This window comes from Copadichromis virginalis, linkage group LG17 (assembly GCF_057382275.1).
Source record: "Copadichromis virginalis isolate Kocher_CV1m ecotype Utaka linkage group LG17, C_Virginalis_male_GT1.1, whole genome shotgun sequence".
NCBI classification, from domain to species: Eukaryota; Metazoa; Chordata; class Actinopteri; order Cichliformes; family Cichlidae; genus Copadichromis; species Copadichromis virginalis.
In genome coordinates, this window is record NC_140634.1 from 12975246 (window position 1) to 12995098 (window position 19853).

Sequence of the window (19853 nt, forward strand, 5' to 3'; positions counted from 1 at the left end):
GTCCCTGCGTCATCCCTGACCATGTTAAAACTGTGTGTGTGTGTGTGTGTGTGTGTGTGTGTGTGTGTGTGTGTGTGTGTGTGTGTGCTTGCGTTCAGAGTGAGGTCAGACTGCAAATATAGCCTCTTCTGTCTTCAACTTAACGTCCAGACAGCCTGTGTCTGACAGGGAAAAACATTAAAGTCTCTGACTTTTTTGGTCAAAATACAACAGGAGAGACAAGCGGGAAGGAGGGGGGAGAAAGGGGGAGGAGAATGAAGAATGAGTGTGTGTGTAAAGGGGGTAGGAGGGTTAATAATTTCAGCCATGCCTAAAAATAGGAATCTTGGATTTAAAAAAAAAAAAAAAAAAAAAATAGAACAATTTTGAAAAAAATAAAAGAAGCTGCTCTGCTAAAAATCACAGCTCCATAGCAGCCATTTGGACGATGTGATGGTGGAGCCTGGGAAAGTTGTGTACTAGCATGTCTGTGTGTGTATCAGTGTATGTGTGAAAATGTAGCCCTAAATTGAATGATTGAAGTTCTTACTTGCATTTAGGCACAAAACGGTTGGAAAGCAGTTATGTTGAGGCTGCTAATGCCTGGTCTGTCCCTGCGTTTACCTCATTTGGCCTGTCCGGGTCTAACCTAAATTCGTTTGGTTCAGCCAAGTATGGTCTGGACTGGTTCACGGTTCTGTCAAATCCTCCCCTGCCCTTTACTGACTCACGAGAAGACATTTGGGGATTTTCAGATAAAGACAGATTGAGAGAGAAAAGTGAAACATATCTAAGTTAAGTCACATAAAATATGTTGGAAATGAAAACACGTTAGATGAAACTTCGATGCTCAGGAACGTGAGGAATGTTAGCCCACCAGTCTCCATTTCAGTGCATTTAGTCTGCATTCTAATTTGATATCTGGTCCATGGCTGTCTCAAAGAGCACGTCTAATGTGCTAAAAAGAGATTCATTTAAATGTTATTTTTACCAGCTGGTTTATCTGTACTTGTTCTACAGCGTGCGGCAGGACTTAGTCACAGAGTCGCAGACTGAATGTCTCTTCATGTCCAGCTTCAGAGCCTTATGAGTTTTTTGTGTTATGTTGTTAAGGATGATTACCAGTTGCCAGTGTGCAAAGTAATTCTGTTATGAGTAGTGCTGTAACTAAGTGGTGGCAAAGGAAACACTGTTTCATTCAACATAATTGCATGAAATAATCCTGACTTTCACAGTCATCAAAAGGATGTAACTTTTATATATAGTTTGTTAGCTACTGTTAAGGTTTCCTTATTTATATACACTTCACTTCATATTTAGAGCAGATTTGAACCAAATTCTGCCACGTATAGAAAAAACATGAAGCTACACACGTTGAACATTACATGATATGAAACAAGTGCAAATGGAGAATACCCAGGATTCTTAGTCTGCTATCTTTCAAAAATGAAAGATTTATTTCCCACTGATCTGGGCTTAGTGCCCTGACAGAAGCCTTTCCTGAAGAAATGTGGCATTGGCAGAATCATGCTTTGGATTTGTTTTTCTGTGACTGGGAAAGAGAGAATAGTCAGGTACAGAGATGTTTTAATAAAAACTTGCTGCATAGTCCTCAGAACCTCAGGCATTGCCACAGACAAGGGTTCAAAACACAAGGCCAAGACAGCAGTGAAATTTACTGGGGACGACTCTGTCAAGTCCTTCAAGTGACCCAGTGAAAGTCATGAGTTAAACCTGAACCTATTTAGACCCCCAACAATGGTCGTCCAGTGACAGTTGCAGGATAACCTGAGAGTAGGGATGGGTATTGATAAGATTTTCACGATTCCGATTCCATTTTCGATTCTGTTTAACGATTCGATTCTTTATCGATTCTCTTATCGATTCTTTTTTTTTTTTTTTAAAGGAGAACACTAAGGTCGATTAGCTTACAACTGTTTTATATCTTCTCTTTGAACAAGAGTAACATGGCCTTACAAACCCAACAGTGAGACAAGAGATCCACAGCCTACGGCTCTTCAATGGGGTGTCACAGGGTCCCCAGGAAAAAATTTTTTAAATGTAAAATAATAAAATAAATATTCTTCTGTAGCAATAACAAAGTGTAACATAAATTATTCTGTAGCAATTACACAAGAATATCCAGTAATGTCCCTGCCGACAATTAAACACATTCACTTACCGAAAATCGGGGCATCTGCTGTGGCAAATGGGTTCAAGCCTTTTACCACAAACTTAGTCACTGCTCGGTGACATTCGTCTATCCTGGCCTGAAAGGAGACGCTACCGGTAGACTGCAGGGAGAACTGCCAGCATCTGAGGCAGCCAGACTCTGTCTGTCTCTCTTATCATGGTCACCTAAATGCACAGTAATGGCAGGTTTTGTAATAAGGCAGATCGCGCTAACATAAATATGCACTCTTAGTTGATTATTTACCTGCCGCATTAACGGGAGAGGACGTGCAAACGTTACCGCTGCTGCTGGGTTGAGATTCACGAGTCCGGAGCGGAATTAAAAACACGACATTCATTTAAGGTTATCACGTGTTTTGTCAGCAAATTCTTTTTACATATTCGTAGTGTTTCCTCCCTTAAATGAAATATTTACTTTTCAAGTATTGCAAGTTGCCCTTTTGTCATCCGTTCTCCTAAAGTATAACCAAACTTTTGAGCGTTTGAGCCGCTTAGGCACCATGTTTCCTGCCAGGTAAATGACGCTCCGCAACGTGGTGACGTGATTCGGGGCGACTGGAATCGATAAGGGAATCGTTTGCAAAAATGGCAAACAATTCCAAGGAATTGAAACAGTGGGAACCGGTTCTCAACAAGAACCGGTTTTCGATACCCATCCCTACCTGAGAGAGCTCAATGCTTTATCTAATTTCAGTTATGTATATAATTGATTCATTTTCAATATTCCGTTGTTAAGTTGTTAATTTAAAAACGGTTTAAAAATTTTCATAAACCCCTCTGTCCCTTTTCAAAAGCAGAGCTAGGTGTTATTTGAATTTATCAGGTAGAGATTGGTTTATGAGTGCAAGTTTTTAACAAAGGTGTTGTAATGGAGGAGGTCACTGTAAGTGGGATGGACTTGACCTCCTGACTATGACTGATGTAGATGATAAGGTGCTGACTCTAAGAATCCACAATCTCAACAGGGTTGTCCGATAAGAACAGATGGCATATCCACAAAATCCACTGCCACTCAGGTATCTGTCGTTCACTCATTTATTTAGCAAGAATCCGAAGCACACATCCATAATGTGAGTGAGGGGATTTAACAGACTGTAAAATGCTATATGCCGTGTGGTGAGTGATGGTGTGGTTTCTGTTGGAAAGAACATAAAAGTCTTCCATAATTAGGTGAACAGAGTGAATTAAATGTGTAATACAACAATACAAACAATACTGGATAGTGGAACATTCAACCAAAATAAGGGAGTGTCAACAAATGCTAATTTTACTATTTACATAAATCCTAACTAGGCACTTTACATTAGAGCTAACATGAGAAATTAGTGACGGTCCCTTAATGACCGCACGGCAGAGGCTGCTTCGCAGTAAACGGCAGTAACAATCGGTAAACAAAGTGTGCGCCAAGGATTAAACAAGGGAGGATAATGGCCGCAGCAAAGAACAAACACGATAAAACACAGAAACTTACAGTCTCATGGACGCACACCGCTAACAGCATTAGAGGAATGAAAATCCACACGGTGAGTAAAACTCTGCTGACTCTTCCCACCTGCAGCTCCGACCGAACTCTCTGCGTCGACATGTGCGTAATGATGAGGTAGAATTGTGTCTTCTGATTGGTGAAGAGAATGGGTTGCCTCACCGCTCATTGGCTAAACGGCAGCCGTATGCTGATATCTTACTCCGCAGATGCGGCTCCGTTCGTGAGTTCTGCGAACTGGCTGGCCTTTTGTACAGCCGCCCCCAACTTTGCGGAGCAAAGGTGCACTTCACTTAGGAAGGTCAGGCAGTAGACTCCGGTGGAAGAGCTGGAAGTCTGATAAGTCGTCCCACTGATCGTGTATATGTCTTGTCTCCAACCTGTATCTGAACGGTTCGAACCCTGCCATCTGCTCCAGGGATTACTTGGCTGACCTTACCAACTGGCCATAGGGCACGAGGGAGCTGCTGGTCCACAATGAGAACGATAGTGCCAACAGTCAACTCATCTCTTTCCTGCTGCCATTTGTGCCGCATCTGGAGTGAAGGTAGATAATTCCGGATGTAGTGGATCCAGAATTGATCCGCCAAGGCTTGACATTGTCTCCACCTACGACGGCTCAGGAGTTCGGCTTCTGGGTAGACGACCTGTGGCATACCGGAATCAGGCCGCCCCATCAACAACATGTTGGGAGTGATCGGATCAACGTCTGCTACGTCTGAGGAGACATAACCTAGCGGCTTAGAGTTGATGATGCTCTCTACCTCGCTGAGTATCGTCCTAAAGACTTCCTCGGTGACATGCTGCGAGCCGAGAATGGTATGCAGCGCAGACTTGATGGAACGAATCTCCCGTTCCCAGGAACCACCAAAATGTGGAGCCTGTGGAGGGTTGAAACGAAAATGAATCTGCTGGCTGGCCAACTGTGACTTCAGAGCTGGGCCGAGTGCGTTGAAAGCCTCCTGGAGTTCAGAGCTACCACCTCTGAAGTTGGTACCTTGATCCGACAGCAGTTCGAAGGGCTTCCCACGTCTCGAGATGAAACGACGCAGTCCCATCAGGAATGAGTCAGTGTCCATGCTGGCAAGCAGATCAAGGTAGACTGCGTGGGTCGTTAGGCATTTGAAGATGATCCCCCACCGTTTCTCTGTACGCCGCCCCATCTTGACAAGGTATGGGCCAAAGCAATCCACCCCAGTTGAATAGAAGGCTGGGCGATGAAGTCTTAAACTGGATAATGGAAGGTCAGCCATCTTGGGAATGACCGGCTGGCTGCGCCACCTCCTGCATTCAGGACAGTTGTACTGGTGCTTCCGGACGGCCTCTCGTCCTCGAAGTATCCAGAATCTGCGCCGGAGCTCAGCAAAGACCCTCTCGGAGCCCGGGTGAGCAAGCTGGCGATCGCAATCCTGGACGATGAGCTTTGTGATAGGATGCTGAGGGTCAAGAACGACAGGATGCAAGATGTCTTGACTGAGGGTTTCACATCTGCGAAGCCGCCCCCCTACCCGAATCAGTTGAGCCTCTGGGTCATACTCAGGAGCTAAGGCAAGTAGGCGACTGCTGGCAGCTACCGGTTTGTGAGATGACAGCCGAACAAAATCTTCAGGGAAACTGTCTTCCTGTACCTTCCGGAGGAGTGCTAACTCCGCTTGCCTGTAATCCTCTGCCGTGGGTGTCGAGTCAGCAGCTGTCCCATGGACAGCTCGAACGTAAGCTTCCAGCAAGGTCTGGTAGCCACTGAAAGAACCAACATCAGGTAGATGTGGATCAGGTATTCTGGTGATGTTCCCACAGAAGCTCTCCTTCCGCAGCTCTGATGAATCATCAAGGGAAACGTGGTTCGGGAGCTCCGGGCAGTATGATGCCGCCTGCCAGAGAAAAGGTGGGCCCCGGCGCCACCGATGATGAGAGGTGAGCTGTGAGAGCCGTAATCCTCGAGTGATGTCGTCGGCAGGATTGTCGCCTGATCTGACATATCTCCACAGGCTCCCTTCAGTTAGCTCTTGAATATCTGCAACTCTAGAGCCCACAAAGATCTTGTAGCGGCAGGATTGGGACTGGAGCCAGTTCAGGACTGTAGTGGAGTCGGTCCAATAGACAATGCTTGAGATATGAAGGGTGAGTTCCCTCTTGAGGACGGCAGCAAGCTGGGCTCCCACATGAGCAGCACAGAGCTCCAACCTCGGAATGGACTGTTGACGGACGGGAGCAACTCGAGATCGGGCAGCTAGGAAGGCTACCTGGATTCCCCCCATATGATCTTCTGTCCGAAGGTAGGCTACAGCTCCATATGCCTTCTCAGATGCATCGGAGAAGATGTGGATGCTCTGCTTGCAAAGGGATGGGTCTGTCTCTGGCTGCACGTAACAACGTGGCAGGGAGACATCAGGGAGCTGAATCAATTCACTTTCCCATGCATGCCACAGCTGCAGCAGGTCGATTGGCAGATTTGGATCATCCCAGTCTCTCCTTTTCCTCCAGAGATGCTGCACCAGGATTTTGGCCCGAGTGGTGTAAGGAATGAGAAGGCCAAGCGGATCATACTGCTTGGCCAGAACCCGATAGATGTTGCGCATTGTGGGCTCCACCAACTGCTCAGTGTGCCGAATCTGATATCTGAGCTCGTCAGACTGACAGTGCCATTGCAGGCCCAGAGTCCGCTCTGGTACATCAGTCCCATCGGGGGAAAACCACAGTTCACTGCTCTGTGAGACTGATCCAGGTGGCATATGACTGATGAGTTCTGGGTAGTTGGAAGCCCACTGTCGTAATTCGAAGCCACCGGTGAGCAGCAACTGCTGGATTTTGTTAACCAGTTGCTGGGCTTCGGGAAATGATGCGAAGCTCTGGAGGAGATTGTCAACATAGAAACATTTCTCCACTGTGTGACGGGTATCCTCGCTGGGGCTGCTGTGATCCAGAACGTGCCGCTGCAGAGCATAGGTGGCACAGCAGGGACTGCATGTCGTCCCGAAAGGCAACACTTGCCATTCGTAAACCTCTGGTTGCCTCGTGCGATCCATATCTCTCCAGAGGAACCGGAGGAAGGGCTTGTCCTGAGTCAAGAGGCGGACCTGATGAAACATCCCCTTGATGTCACTGCTCACTGCAATGGGATACTCCCGGAAGCGAAGTAACACACCCAGGAGCGTCGAGCCCAGGGTAGGACCAGGTAGGAGATGCTGATTCAGGCTGTTACCATTGTGCACGAAAGAACAGTTGAAGACAACGCGATCCTTGCCATTATGCTGAACCATGTGGTGTGGTATGTACCAGGTGCTACCATCCATCTCCATGTCTGCGATGGTCAGTTTACTCACATAGCTTGCATCCACCAGCTTCTGAATTTCCTGGTTATAGGTGGCTGCTTGTACAGGCGTCTTCAGGAGGCGCTTCTCCGTAGCTCGCAGGTGACCCAAGACAGAGTCCTTAGTGGAATGAAGCGGGACTGGTTCCTCTTTCCACAGCAACGGGGTGGCATACCGGTTGATACCATCCACCTCCACTCTAATGGTCTTCTCCTCTAGCATCTTGACAGCCATGGTATCCTGTTTTGAACGTGTGGCCACCTTCTCATTCTGGTATGGGAGAACATCCATCTGCCAGAGCTTGGCTACATTACTGAGAAGTTCAGCACTGGGAGTCAGGGTGCTTGTGAGTAGACACTGAGGAGTGGAGGCTTGATGTAGAAGAACCTTGGCTGGACCCTGCAGAGTCCAACCCAGCCGTGTCTTGAGTGCAGCTGGTCCTCCCCGTGGACCCAGATGGACAGGCTCTATTGGAGTCAGGAGATGTGGGTAGTCAGAGCCAATCAGCAATAATGGTTGAGCTTGGTGGAACGAATGAAGTGGAAGACTTCGCAGGTGGCGGTAGGACCTTTGCAGTGCATCAGCTGGATGTGAGTGTTTGGCAAGCCCAAGCTCAGTGGCAGTGAATGCTCTTTGGATCCGGAACCGTCTCCGAGGGTCAGTGGCGGAGGCTATAGAGAAGGAAACGGAATGTCCTTCCACCGTTCTAATATCTTGTCGGATGGTTCGGAGCGCCAACTCCTCCCTCTTTCCCTGAAGGCCCAGCTCTTGGGCAGCACTGTGAAGAAGGATTGTGCGCTCTGACCCATCATCTAGGATGGCATATGTCTCTAGCTTCATTTTGCCATTATAGAGGCACACCCTGACCATTTTCAGTAGCACACAGCTGGTCCCCCATGTTGGATCAACGTAGTACGTGACGGGTTGGACAGCTTCCTCCGCCGGTCTGTCAGAACTAGTGGATCGCGATGCATTAATCTCATGGAGTGTCTCCAAATGCACCTGATTGCATTGCTGGCATCTAGCTTTCAGGTAGCATTGCGCCTCTGGATGGTCCCTTCCACATCTCCAGCACCGCTTGCCTGTCTGAATCCAAGACAACTTCTGCTCTATATTGAGCTTCTTGAAATCTGTGCACTGATTGAAATAGTGCTGAAGATTATTACAGAAGGGGCAGAATTTCTTTGGCTTCCCCAATTTGGAAACTGGACGTGATGCCTGTTTTGGAGGCTCTGGGCCTTTAGCAGGAGGGTCGTAGCCCAATAAGACGGTTGTGGTTGCCGCTGCAGATCTCTGCTTGGGTCTGGCACCCTTCCCACGATCCACACGTGGCTCTCGAGGTTGCTGATGATGATGGAAATACACATCATCATCTTGGATGCGGACTTCATATTCAAGCCACTCTGCCAAATCTGCTAAGGTTGGGATGGGTGTCTGAAGAGGATTGATGAACCGCTTAAACTGCGCTCGAAGACTGTGTGGCAGTTTGGACAGCAGTCTGGTGACGTGTGACCCACACTCTAGTTCTGCTCTCCCCTCTTTCCCAAGCTGTTCTAACATTCCCACGAGAGCCCTCACTTTCAGGGCGAAAAGACGGAACGCTCGGCTGTCACCACTTCGCACCGGAGACTCTGACAACACGTCAGTGATCCGCTGCAGGGCAAGTTTGTGAGGTTGACCATACAGCTCTATCAGGGATGACATGGTCTGGCTGTATGGATAGCGACTATTGCTGTAGGAATCGGCAATAAGGAGGGCGTCTTCCAACTTGAGGTGATCGACTAGGATCTGGTACTTGAAACGTTCAGTTGCATCGTGAGGGAGGATATTGTCAAGGGCCATTCGCAAACGAGCGAACTGGCTGGGGTCATCAGACGTGAAGTATGGAATGTGTGGTGTTGGTCCCCGGTACACGGTCTCTGTACTTGGTAGAGGTTCGTGCTGACCATATTTCCTCCAGGCTTTGGAATCAGTTGGCGGCCAGCGAGGCGGGTCCCCAGTCATCTCCCGGAAGCTTTCTGGTTGTTGGCGCTGAAAGGTGTATGGCTCTGCATATTCAGGGGTGACCTGCCTCTTCACACATGCTCCAGGCCCATACTCGTCCTTCACGTTAATTTTCCCGACCTGTTCAGTCACAGGAAGTTGACTGTACTGATAAGGTGACGTACATCTGAAAGGACCTGAGGCTGCTGCACTAGCAGGAATTTCTGATACCGGAGGTGGTGGAACAGGGAATGGCTCAGCACTCTGAGGATCAAGTGGAAGTGATGCCTCTGGCCAAGGTAAATCCTGTATGTCATCCTCTGGTATGTGAAAGGAACGTACCGTGTGTGGGTAGTGTCTGGAGGCATGGTCAGGATGAGGAGACTGAGGCATGGAATCAGTCCACAAGGACTGCCTCTGGTCCTGGGTACTGGGGCTTAATGCAGAAGGTTGGGGAGCTGGTGACGTCTGGAGGGCTGAGGACCGGAGAGAGAGGGCACCAAGCAGAGTCTGAACCTCTCGTCTGAGCTGATTATTATCTTCCTGCATTTCTCTCAGTGCTGATAATACCACGTCTGAGGTGCCATGCTGAGAAGTCTGGTCAGCTGGAGTGGCTGAGGTGTTGGGATGTGCCCCATGGTCATCAGGGGACTGGTTGTGCGACACATGCACCTGTGGTAGTGATCTCCTTGGCAACTGCACCAAGAAGTCATCGAGGTAACGAGGCCGATGACCATCGCGACGAGGACGAGGAGTGGATGAGAAAGCCATCTTGCCTGTGAAACTGTAACTCCGGCTCGAAGGACCATGTAATGGAGGAGGTCACTGTAAGTGGGATGGACTTGACCTCCTGACTATGACTGATGTAGATGATAAGGTGCTGACTCTAAGAATCCACAATCTCAACAGGGTTGTCCGATAAGAACAGATGGCATATCCACAAAATCCACTGCCACTCAGGTATCTGTCGTTCACTCATTTATTTAGCAAGAATCCGAAGCACACATCCATAATGTGAGTGAGGGGATTTAACAGACTGTAAAATGCTATATGCCGTGTGGTGAGTGATGGTGTGGTTTCTGTTGGAAAGAACATAAAAGTCTTCCATAATTAGGTGAACAGAGTGAATTAAATGTGTAATACAACAATACAAACAATACTGGATAGTGGAACATTCAACCAAAATAAGGGAGTGTCAACAAATGCTAATTTTACTATTTACATAAATCCTAACTAGGCACTTTACATTAGAGCTAACATGAGAAATTAGTGACGGTCTCTTAATGACCGCACGGCAGAGGCTGCTTCGCAGTAAACGGCAGTAACAATCGGTAAACAAAGTGTGCGCCAAGGATTAAACAAGGGAGGATAATGGCCGCAGCAAAGAACAAACACAATAAAACACAGAAACTTACAGTCTCATGGACGCACACCGCTAACAGCATTAGAGGAATGAAAATCCACACGGTGAGTAAAACTCTGCTGACTCTTCCCACCTGCAGCTCCGACCGAACTCTCTGCGTCGACATGTGCGTAATGATGAGGTAGAATTGTGTCTTCTGATTGGTGAAGAGAATGGGTTGCCTCACCGCTCATTGGCTAAACGGCAGCCGTATGCTGATATCTTACTCCGCAGATGCGGCTCCGTTCGTGAGTTCTGCGAACTGGCTGGCCTTTTGTACAGGTGTTAAACAAATAAATAAATAAAACTACTTCCCAATATTGATCATGAAATTTATCTGATTTATAAGTCAGTGAGTCTGACCTGCTTTCAACAGATTTAGAAGGAAAAGTGTCAAATGCTACCTTTAGTTAATGCTGCAGACGACACATAATCCTGCAGAGTTGTATCTGCTTCTCTTCCTTGCATTGCTTATTTGGCTTTTAAAATGTTTGTACAGGCATGGACTGTGTGTCATTGCTGTGCCGTCAGGAATTGTTATGTGATACGCCGTTTAGAGAAGCAAGGAGGACTCTTGGTTTATGAGTCACTTGCATATTGACAGCTCCCGTTGGGGAGGGTGTAAACATGCAAGGTAATGTGTTTTACAGCAATGATGCACAAAGAATAAAAGGGTGATTTCGGGTGTATCTTTCAGAGGAAGCCACAGTTCTTTGGAATCATCTACACCATTATGGAATGCTGTAGAACACATTCACAGGAATGTTTTATTTAATAGACAAACATATACACACTTGTCAAGTGGTTGCGAGTTAGTGGTTGTGGTTTAGTTACAAATATACATATAAGACGTGAATACAAAAAACAGCATCGGCTGTATGTTCTTGAGCATTACGAAATATATTTGAATCATCAAAATGCTTACATGTAACATCAGTTTGGATTAAATTAGGCCTCAGTCACCCGGGCCTAGAGACCGGTCAGGGACCTCCTGACATGTCTGGATTCTAGAAAAATGTGGATTCCCCAACCAATTGGCAGCTAGTTGCTGGAGGCTTCTGGCTGTATTTGGGTGAAGTTGGTCTTAAAAAGATTACTGCCCAAAAAACCTCCCAGTGATTGCTTTTATTACTTGTAGCTTGCATTAAAGACGTCGATTTGTGGGCAAAGACTTTGTAACTAACCACCAAACAGCAGTGAATCTTAAAAAAAAAAGTGCAATGCAAACCAGAAACAGAATATTCACTTTTAACATAAAAGTTGTGCCTTACCACTAAAACCAATGTTTCAAAAGTTGCAACTTTTACTTTAAATGCAAATGATGCAAACCTCTCACCAACTAGTTGGGGAATACGCATTTGTCTTAGTGACCTGGGATTACCTGGGGTCAGTGACTAGTTTCTAATCCTCCATGCCTGTTTCACAGTTTTCACCGCACCTCCAGCAACCAACCACTCACTAGCCAGATGGGCAATACAAATTTTTCCCTTGCAACCAGTGGTTGCCAGGTAGTTGCCAACTGGTCTCTAGGCCTATGTGACTGATGTCTTGGAGCACAAGACTATTTGCAATTGTTGTTGGTGGAACAAAAGAATGTAAAAAGTAACTGTAGGCTGTGAAAGCAATAAGCACTAATACACTCTAACTTCTTGGCTAAGTAAGCCTGGCCGGAGTGCATCATTGTGCTGCAATTCTGAAGCCACCAGACAATTCTGAACACAAACTGATGGAAAAACACTTCAATAATCTATTGTTCACAGACTTCCCTCTAGTTATTTTCTGACATGTGTAATGTCTTAGAAAAATGATGTTAAATCCCTTCTGGGGTCAGAGAAGAGTGGAAAAAAATCAGAGTGAAATCAAAACGTTTTACTATTGACAACTGAACCACTCTAGACTATTCTGGATTTTAGGCAGAAGTGAACGAGCCAACATTGCAACATTCACACCTCAGTGGGGGTGGGGGGCTGACGAGTGGCAAACAAAAATCTGTTTTTCTATTCACTTTCTGAAATGCTGGCAGAAAAACTGCATTGGCAATGAACATTTCTGGTTTATTGAGGATAGAAGGCAGAAACTGGGAAAAAGGTCTTATCATTTGCAGCATCTTTTAATGACAGCTTTATGAAAAAGTATATGAAAACCATGAACATAGGAAGTACAAGCACCAGTGGACTCATTTGAAAGTCATGAAGACTTAAATTGTACTGATGAAGAATTTTGTAGAAACTTTAACGAACGTAACCCCTGGTATTTGTCTTACTCTGAATTGTTGTGAAGTAAAGAAGGTTCTTAACACAAAATAAGATTATTTTTTGAATTGTTTTGAAAAATATGATGAATTTGATGTTAAATATAGTCATATATAAACATCCACAGTAGTAAGAGGTTAACTGCCCTCAGTCTGGTATCAGCAGTGGCCCCTAGGTCATTCTGAAGTCGTCATTTCAATACTATTTGCCTAATCTCAGTACAAGATGGCTGTAGATGATTGCCACTGTATCCGGGAAGTACTGGCCCTTGATGGATGTGGGTCCGAAAAGACCAGCCGATAACACACACTTATGACGTACGTGGCCATGTTTGAGCTCAAATGTGACGTATCATAGTATCATAACATAGTAGTAAGTGCAGGTCATTAATCTCACTATCAGTGGAGAGCGGTGGGCCCGGCAGACTGGAGCTGTGTCTGCTCGAATTCAAGGCTTGACTTTGGTCCACGCCAGAAAAGAGAGCATTTCTTTTAACTTTTCAGGCTTTAACATTCTTGTCTGGCAGCTGTGCAAGCATGTTGTGGAACAGGGCTGAGAACCTCTTAAGCTCCAAATGAGCTGGAAAAGCCAGCTCTGGTCGAGCTCTATAGCTGAGAAGACATGAAGTCGCAGCTTCTCAAAACTCTCTGCAGCACAGCAGAGTGCGCAACATGTTATATTCTAACTGAAATTGGTGTGACCAGTCCGTTTATAAAGCTCTGTATGTGTTTCTGGAATAATTTGAATAAGTGCCCTCATGAATGCATTTATGCTTTTCATGTAAAAAGTGGCTTTGCTTTACATTTGCATGTTTGAATGAGGAGGAAAGTGTGTGCTGGGGCCGATGGCTTTGTGCAGCCATAATCGCAGCTCTATTAAGTGTTCACTGTGAGCAATGCCACATGTCAGCTGGAGTCAAGCAGCTAGAGAGGGAAGATGGAGTGGCTATAACAGCCTGGGAGAGAGGCGAGACGCAGAGTGGGAGAAGGGAGGATGGAGGGGTCAGCAGAGGAGGGAGGTCCAGATAAGTCATCACTTAAGTTGTGGTTTGGGTGCTCTGTTTGTTGTAAGATGCTTTTTAGGCACTTTTGGAAAACAAGGAATCGAGTATAAGATCTGTTTTCTGCCTGAGGATTTAACACTTGTTTAGCAAAACAAACCTTTTATTCTCTGCCAGCTTGGAGATGATATTCTCTATCGGAGAATATTTTATCGACAGAGACTGTGACGCTATTGCAAATTACTACGTATATATTATTGAAAGGCAGTCAGCAGTAGCAGAGAGTTGGTGTCATAGTGGTGAGATTGCACTTTGTGACCTGTGCTCAGTACTCTGAGTCAGCAGGCTGCCTTTGGTTTAAACCAGGGATTTTCCCGCAGCTCAGTCCCTTTGGTTGTGCTCTATCTGTGTTCTATCTCACAGGAGCATATGGAAAAGATTAAATATAACACACTGTAAGAAGAAAAAAAGAAAGAAAGTCGCAGCCACGGCAGTTGAATGCTGAAGCCACGAAACTTCTACCGTATTAAGGGGATGCTGCCCTGCTGAGGTCACTGCTGAGTCGGTTAATATTGAATCAGTTATGTTTGTCTGAAGTTGCCTGAATCTGCACAAAGATATTTTACATACATTGATATTTTACCTGTTAACTTTTTTTATTGGTGTAAGATTTTTCATCAGATTTTAATTTGGCATTCATGGCCATTTCCAAATCAAAGTGTTTTAAGCAGGCTTTAAGTTTCAGTGATTCCCTGTCAGCTACAGAAGGATGGCATTTTATTATAAGATGTAATATTAAACTTTGAATTCAGCTTTAAAGCATTGCATGTATAATTTTTAGTACATCTTTTACTGTAGGCCTCCAGCATGTTCGGACTATGTTGGAAAAACGTCTCTTCAGTCTATCAGTCATCTTGAACACTGAGTACTGGTTTGGTTTTAAGTCTTTAATAAAAATAAAAAAATAAAATAAAATTATAAATAAAATAGATTTACTGATTCCTGAATCATGTGTATACAGAACTCTGTTTTACAAGATAAAGAAGCAAAGCAAATAAAATACAACAACAGCAGATAAAAAAGGAAATAATTTGTGTTGATTTTTTTTTTAAATGAAATGATTATAAAATTTTGCTATAACATGCATTATAACTCAATATGGTCACGTGATCTACATAATTAAAAGAAGTAAACAACGTAAATCAAAACAGGAACATGTAATTTTGGATTGCAGTGTCAGTAGTTATGCCATTACATTTAGTTCACTAATTACATTAGTAAACTATGCATAATATAGAAGCAAAGTTACTCTCCAGAACTCTTTATATTATCCAGTTTGTTGGAAAATTTGTATTGTAGAGTATTTTAATAACTCGAAAAGCAGATCTGGCTTGTATTTTAATAATTACAGATATCAAATTGAGTAACAATAACAACAAGAGCTGTACTGAAATCCACATTTCATATCACTTCCAACAGAAATTTAGAACTCCGAGACAATAGAAAAAAAAACATTTAAACGTTGGTCAGCTCGGTTTCCCCTCGTGTGTGTCAGAATATGTTTCAGGTAAAGGGGTCCGCAGTGGTCGCTGGCTGTTTCTGAGCTGCAGTCAAGTGTGGAGTGTGTGATGGGGGGTCATCCTGTGGCCATGTGAACAGGAAGGTGCGGGTTCAGTGTGAAGGGCTGAACCTCTGAGCTGTTTATCAGATAGCTAATGAAGCAGAGCGATCCTGAGGGAGGAGGAGTGGGAGAAGGGGAAAAAAGAGGGTAAAAGGTAAAAGAAGGAAAGCGGGTGTAAAGAGGCCGAGAACGAGAAGTTATCGCTGAACGGGCTGAGATGAATAAACCAGTCTTCCGTTTCATTCTTCTTTATTCCCACTACAATACGTAGAAAAATACACATCAGAATATTTATTACATGTCCTTGTTAAAAAAAAATCAGCAGAGGCCATATCACTCAGCTCCTGCCGTAAACATTTTCTCTGGCTGCAAGAGAAGCAGACCTACGTTTCCAATTCCCATCATCACAGCCATCCAGTTTACTGCAGGCTACACATCCATCAGTGGGGTTTTTCAGGAAAAGGGAATGAGCCTGCTTCATTACAAGTTCAAATAATCAGCCAGTCAGATGATCAAAACAGTATTACAGTGTAGATGTCAGTGTTTGATACTCCACTGTTTCCAGTGATGCTTATTCCTGCTCACGTCAAAAAGGAAAGCGCTGACATATTTTGGAAATGGCAGACTGGGAACTCACCTCTGATTAAATTCTCAGGATTGATGTCATGTCTGTATTGTTGATATAAATTTAAAATATTGTAGTGTAATATGCTGGCTACTTTTGTGGTAACACTCAATTATTTTGTATAAACTGTTTAATGTAGCAAAAACAACAAGAAAAGAAAGATCTGAATGAAATTGACATCTAAGTTTGCCTTTGCTGTCTAAAGATCTTCAACATACACTGATATAACGGATAAAAGCAAACTCTTCACTCGTCTTCACTCAAGACTCGTGTGCTTCGTGTTTATGAACATGCCGTCGAGCACTTTGGAGCTGGAGCTAAAAGAAGACTGCAGGAATATTGCACAAAAATGTCATAGCTCAATTTATATCCATGATCAATATTTATGCCATTATCCATGGAACAGTTTAGTTTTGACTCAAAAAGATTTAAAAAATGGAATTGAAACTTTTTATTGTTTGATGATTGAATATAAATGCGCCTGTATAGACAGTGAAAGTTTAGAAAACTACAGTTTTGATCTTTATGGACTCCTGTTAAAACATCGGGGTCCTCTGCATCTGCAGTTGTTGCTGTAGTAATAAAACGTTAAAGTGGTTTACACCATTTGACCCACGGGGCTTTCTGCTTTCAAATAATGCATAATCGTGGTCAAAGCCATGGAAAAACATAGCAGTTCACAACATAAAAGGTTTAAACTGTCGGACTGCTAATGAAATATTCTGTTATCTCTTCTGCTTGTTTGTTACTTATGATTTGTCAGAAGCAGCCGTTTGTAAGAGAATTACATTTTCCTGTAAACTTCACAGGCCCAAAATGTGGCAGCAGACTGAATAACATATTCTGATGACGCCCTGGATGCTTTGTTTTGCTGTCAGTTACACGCCGAGTTGCAATTTTTGTCTTGTGTAGCCGTGTGAGAGTCTGGTTTGTTCATCAGAGGCCAGAGGGTGAGAGGTCAGAGGTCAGGCTCAGGGGAGTCATCATTGTTGAGCGCTCAGGTGACCCTGAACGATCCTCAGGTAGAATGGCCCTCGCCTCCCTGAGGAAGTTCATTCCATCACTGCTGGTGTGTTTGCGAGAAGGCATGTGCTTAAACAATGCCACAACAGTGCACAGAAATGTGTGCATACAGTAGTTCAGCATGCAAGCTCACAGCATTACACAACATTTAGAGTAAGAGAAACGGGACTGTTTTTTTTTCTTTTCACTACTGGTGACATTATCATAGAATTGTAAACAAATTAGCAGTCGCTGTTACTTTGATTACTATGAAAATCTGATGCAAAGATTACTATTCCGTGTCACAACTGACTTTCTTTTGACTGTGTCAGTTTTTAAACTGTTGTGTGAAAAAAGTGCCACGAACTGGTTTTCGGGGTACTTCTGGGGTTGTATCAGTGCATGTTGGAATCAATCGGGTACTGAACACTGAAACTTAAACCTTTTCACAGATGCACTAAAAGGTTTTACCTTCACGAGATGTCAGGGGTTTTAGTGATCACCCAAATGTCTAGAGGCACGTTTCATTTGTTGTTTCATCAAAGCATCGTATCGAGCAGTTTAACCTTTGTCTTTGTACTGTTTGCAATCTTTTAAACTTCAATGCACAGAAATGTTTGCATCTTTCTGCGCAAGTTTTACTGCAAAACAAAAACGTTGCCAACAAACTGCTGACAGGAAGTTGTAAGTGTTAAATGTGACCCTTTACCCATAGAACTGAGAAAAAAATGATGAGATGTCAGAGATTTTAATCTGCTGATATATTTTATATTTACAAGCCCAGTTGTTGAGCTATTGAAGGGGAAATAATGAAGAGTCGGAGAATACATGACATTCATGACTGTTTATAGCAACTTAATATAACAGCTGGGTTTAATTTCACAGTATTTTTTTCTTCTTCAAATAGTTCAGAATCTGAAGCAAATAAATAAATAAACTGAAATGAGTTAGCACAATTTGAAACAATAGAGTCTCAATTACACACTGATTTTAGTCTTGTTTATATAGAAATTGCATTTAACATGAAAAAATTACGACTAGGCCTTCTGTGTCACTCTCATTCTGTCTTCTTCTGTGATTTTAAAGAGTGGAGACATGAGCGTCTGTTGGTCTGTCTTTGTGTCCCTGGCGAGTTTCTTCTAATCATGCTGGATGTGCCAGGGGTCAGCAGCTCTGACCTGCTGGCTCCAGTTCACCATAAATATTATGGAACCACGCCTTCGCTAGTTGTTTAATATAGCACCGTGTCCGTTAAGGGACCTAAAGTAATAGGTTACGCTGGGGTATCTAAGCTAATAATAACGTTGCCTGCACAGTGTAATTAGGAATAGTAAACACGAGTCAGGATATAAGGTTTTGGAAAATTCATTTGTATTTGAGGAATTTCATCAGCTTCTTTACTTTCACTTTATGTGTCTTAAAATATCTTTGAGTTGTTAGAGTATGTCAGTTGTGCAACGCTGTTGGCCTGAATGCACGTGTATTCATGGCCACGTGTGCATTTTTGTGTGCCAGCAACACAGTGGGCCTGTGGGAGTGCTCTGTCCTCCTTTCCCACAGTATGTGTCCCCTGAGCCCTTGTAGTGACGTCAGGGCAGAGGTATGGGCGAATGCCCCGCTCAGAGGTCGCAGGTTCACTTCCTGTCTGTCAGGGCTGAGTTTGGCACGGTCCAGTGTGGATCACCGAACTGTCTTTATGATCTCTCAGTAGTTTGACCTCTCTGTCTTTGTCTCTGTGTCTGTCTCTTTCAGGCTATGTGGCTGATGCTGCAACAGGAGGAGCCCGAGGATTTCATCATAGCAACAGGGGAGGTGCACAGTGTGAGGGAGTTTGTGGAGAGGGCCTTTGGACGTGTGGGAAAGACCATTGTGTAAGTCAACATATCAGTATTCTTTTTGCAGTCAAAATCACAGATTTGCCTGAGAGGCCTCAATATAAGACACCCCAACCCTATGTCTCTTGTCTTGGAAAGATTCCTCCCATGTTTAACCTGTCATTCACCTCCCCTCTTATGTGCTGTGAGATACTGAAATGTGGTGAAGGATGTGTTCGTTTGTGGGGGGGGAAAAAGGCAGGTGACATGTTTTGTCTGGATGAGACTTTAAGGAAACAAACTACACAAGAAGTAATCACGGCGCTTGAATCTTGGAGCAGGTGTGGGAAACTCTTAGTTCCTGCTAAGATTTCTTTCTTTCCAGGTGGGAGGGAAAGGATGAGAAGGAGGTTGGCCGTTGCCAGGAGACAGGGGTGGTACATGTGAAGGTGGACCCAAAATACTTCCGTCCCACCGAAGTGGTAAGTCAAGTTTCTCCTACCATTTGTGTCTATATGTATAATGCACGTGTATTCATGCACCCAGTTCTTACACCTTTGGTCTGTTTGCCCCTCCCTCTGTGTTCTGGGAACCTGGAGATGCTTGCTATACTGGCCTATATAAAGTCTATAATACACATTTGTACATTTGATCCCAGAAACCTTTGGTGATTTTTCTCTCTAACTGCACAATACTGTGGACCACACCAACCAAAGGAGGCTTCAGAATGAAAATGGTTTACTATAGTGGTGCAATCTATATAGTTGCATATAATTTATAATGCATCACGGCACATATTTATTGTTCTATATAAGAATGTTTCATGGTTTTTCTTTGTGTATGTGTTTGCCGGTAATTGTGTCTGGCACTATATGCTTGTCAGCTACAGTGGATGCAGTCACTTGACAGCCTCAGGCTGCTTATTGTATGCTTTTTTTAAACAGCTGGAAACAAGCCAGATAAGCTCTTTAAGAGTACTGAAAGCTATATCCTGCCACCTTATGCTAAGTGCGTCCAACCTGGAAATTTGTAATACTAACAACTTATTAGTTTGACTCAAAGGGTTAGTGAGGCAATTCTGCTGAATGAGAGGCTAGTTTGATAGCACAGGAGAGATATTGGTGCCTCTTTCGTGAGATTGTGCTTGCTGAGGTGATAGTTCTAAAAATCAAACTCATAATGTTAGCC

At 44.2% G+C, this 19853-nt stretch overlaps 1 protein-coding gene across 1 annotated transcript in view; it reads left to right on the top strand.

Annotated features, from left to right (window-relative positions):
* The window catches only part of gmds (GDP-mannose 4,6-dehydratase), a 200959-nt gene that overhangs the window by 141234 nt on the left and 39872 nt on the right, over positions 1-19853 (top strand). The window contains exons 8-9 of the mRNA XM_085436239.1: positions 18604-18722; positions 19051-19147. Of these exons, the coding sequence (XP_085292365.1) occupies positions 18604-18722; positions 19051-19147 (216 nt within the window). The remainder of the gene's footprint in view (positions 1-18603; positions 18723-19050; positions 19148-19853) is intronic.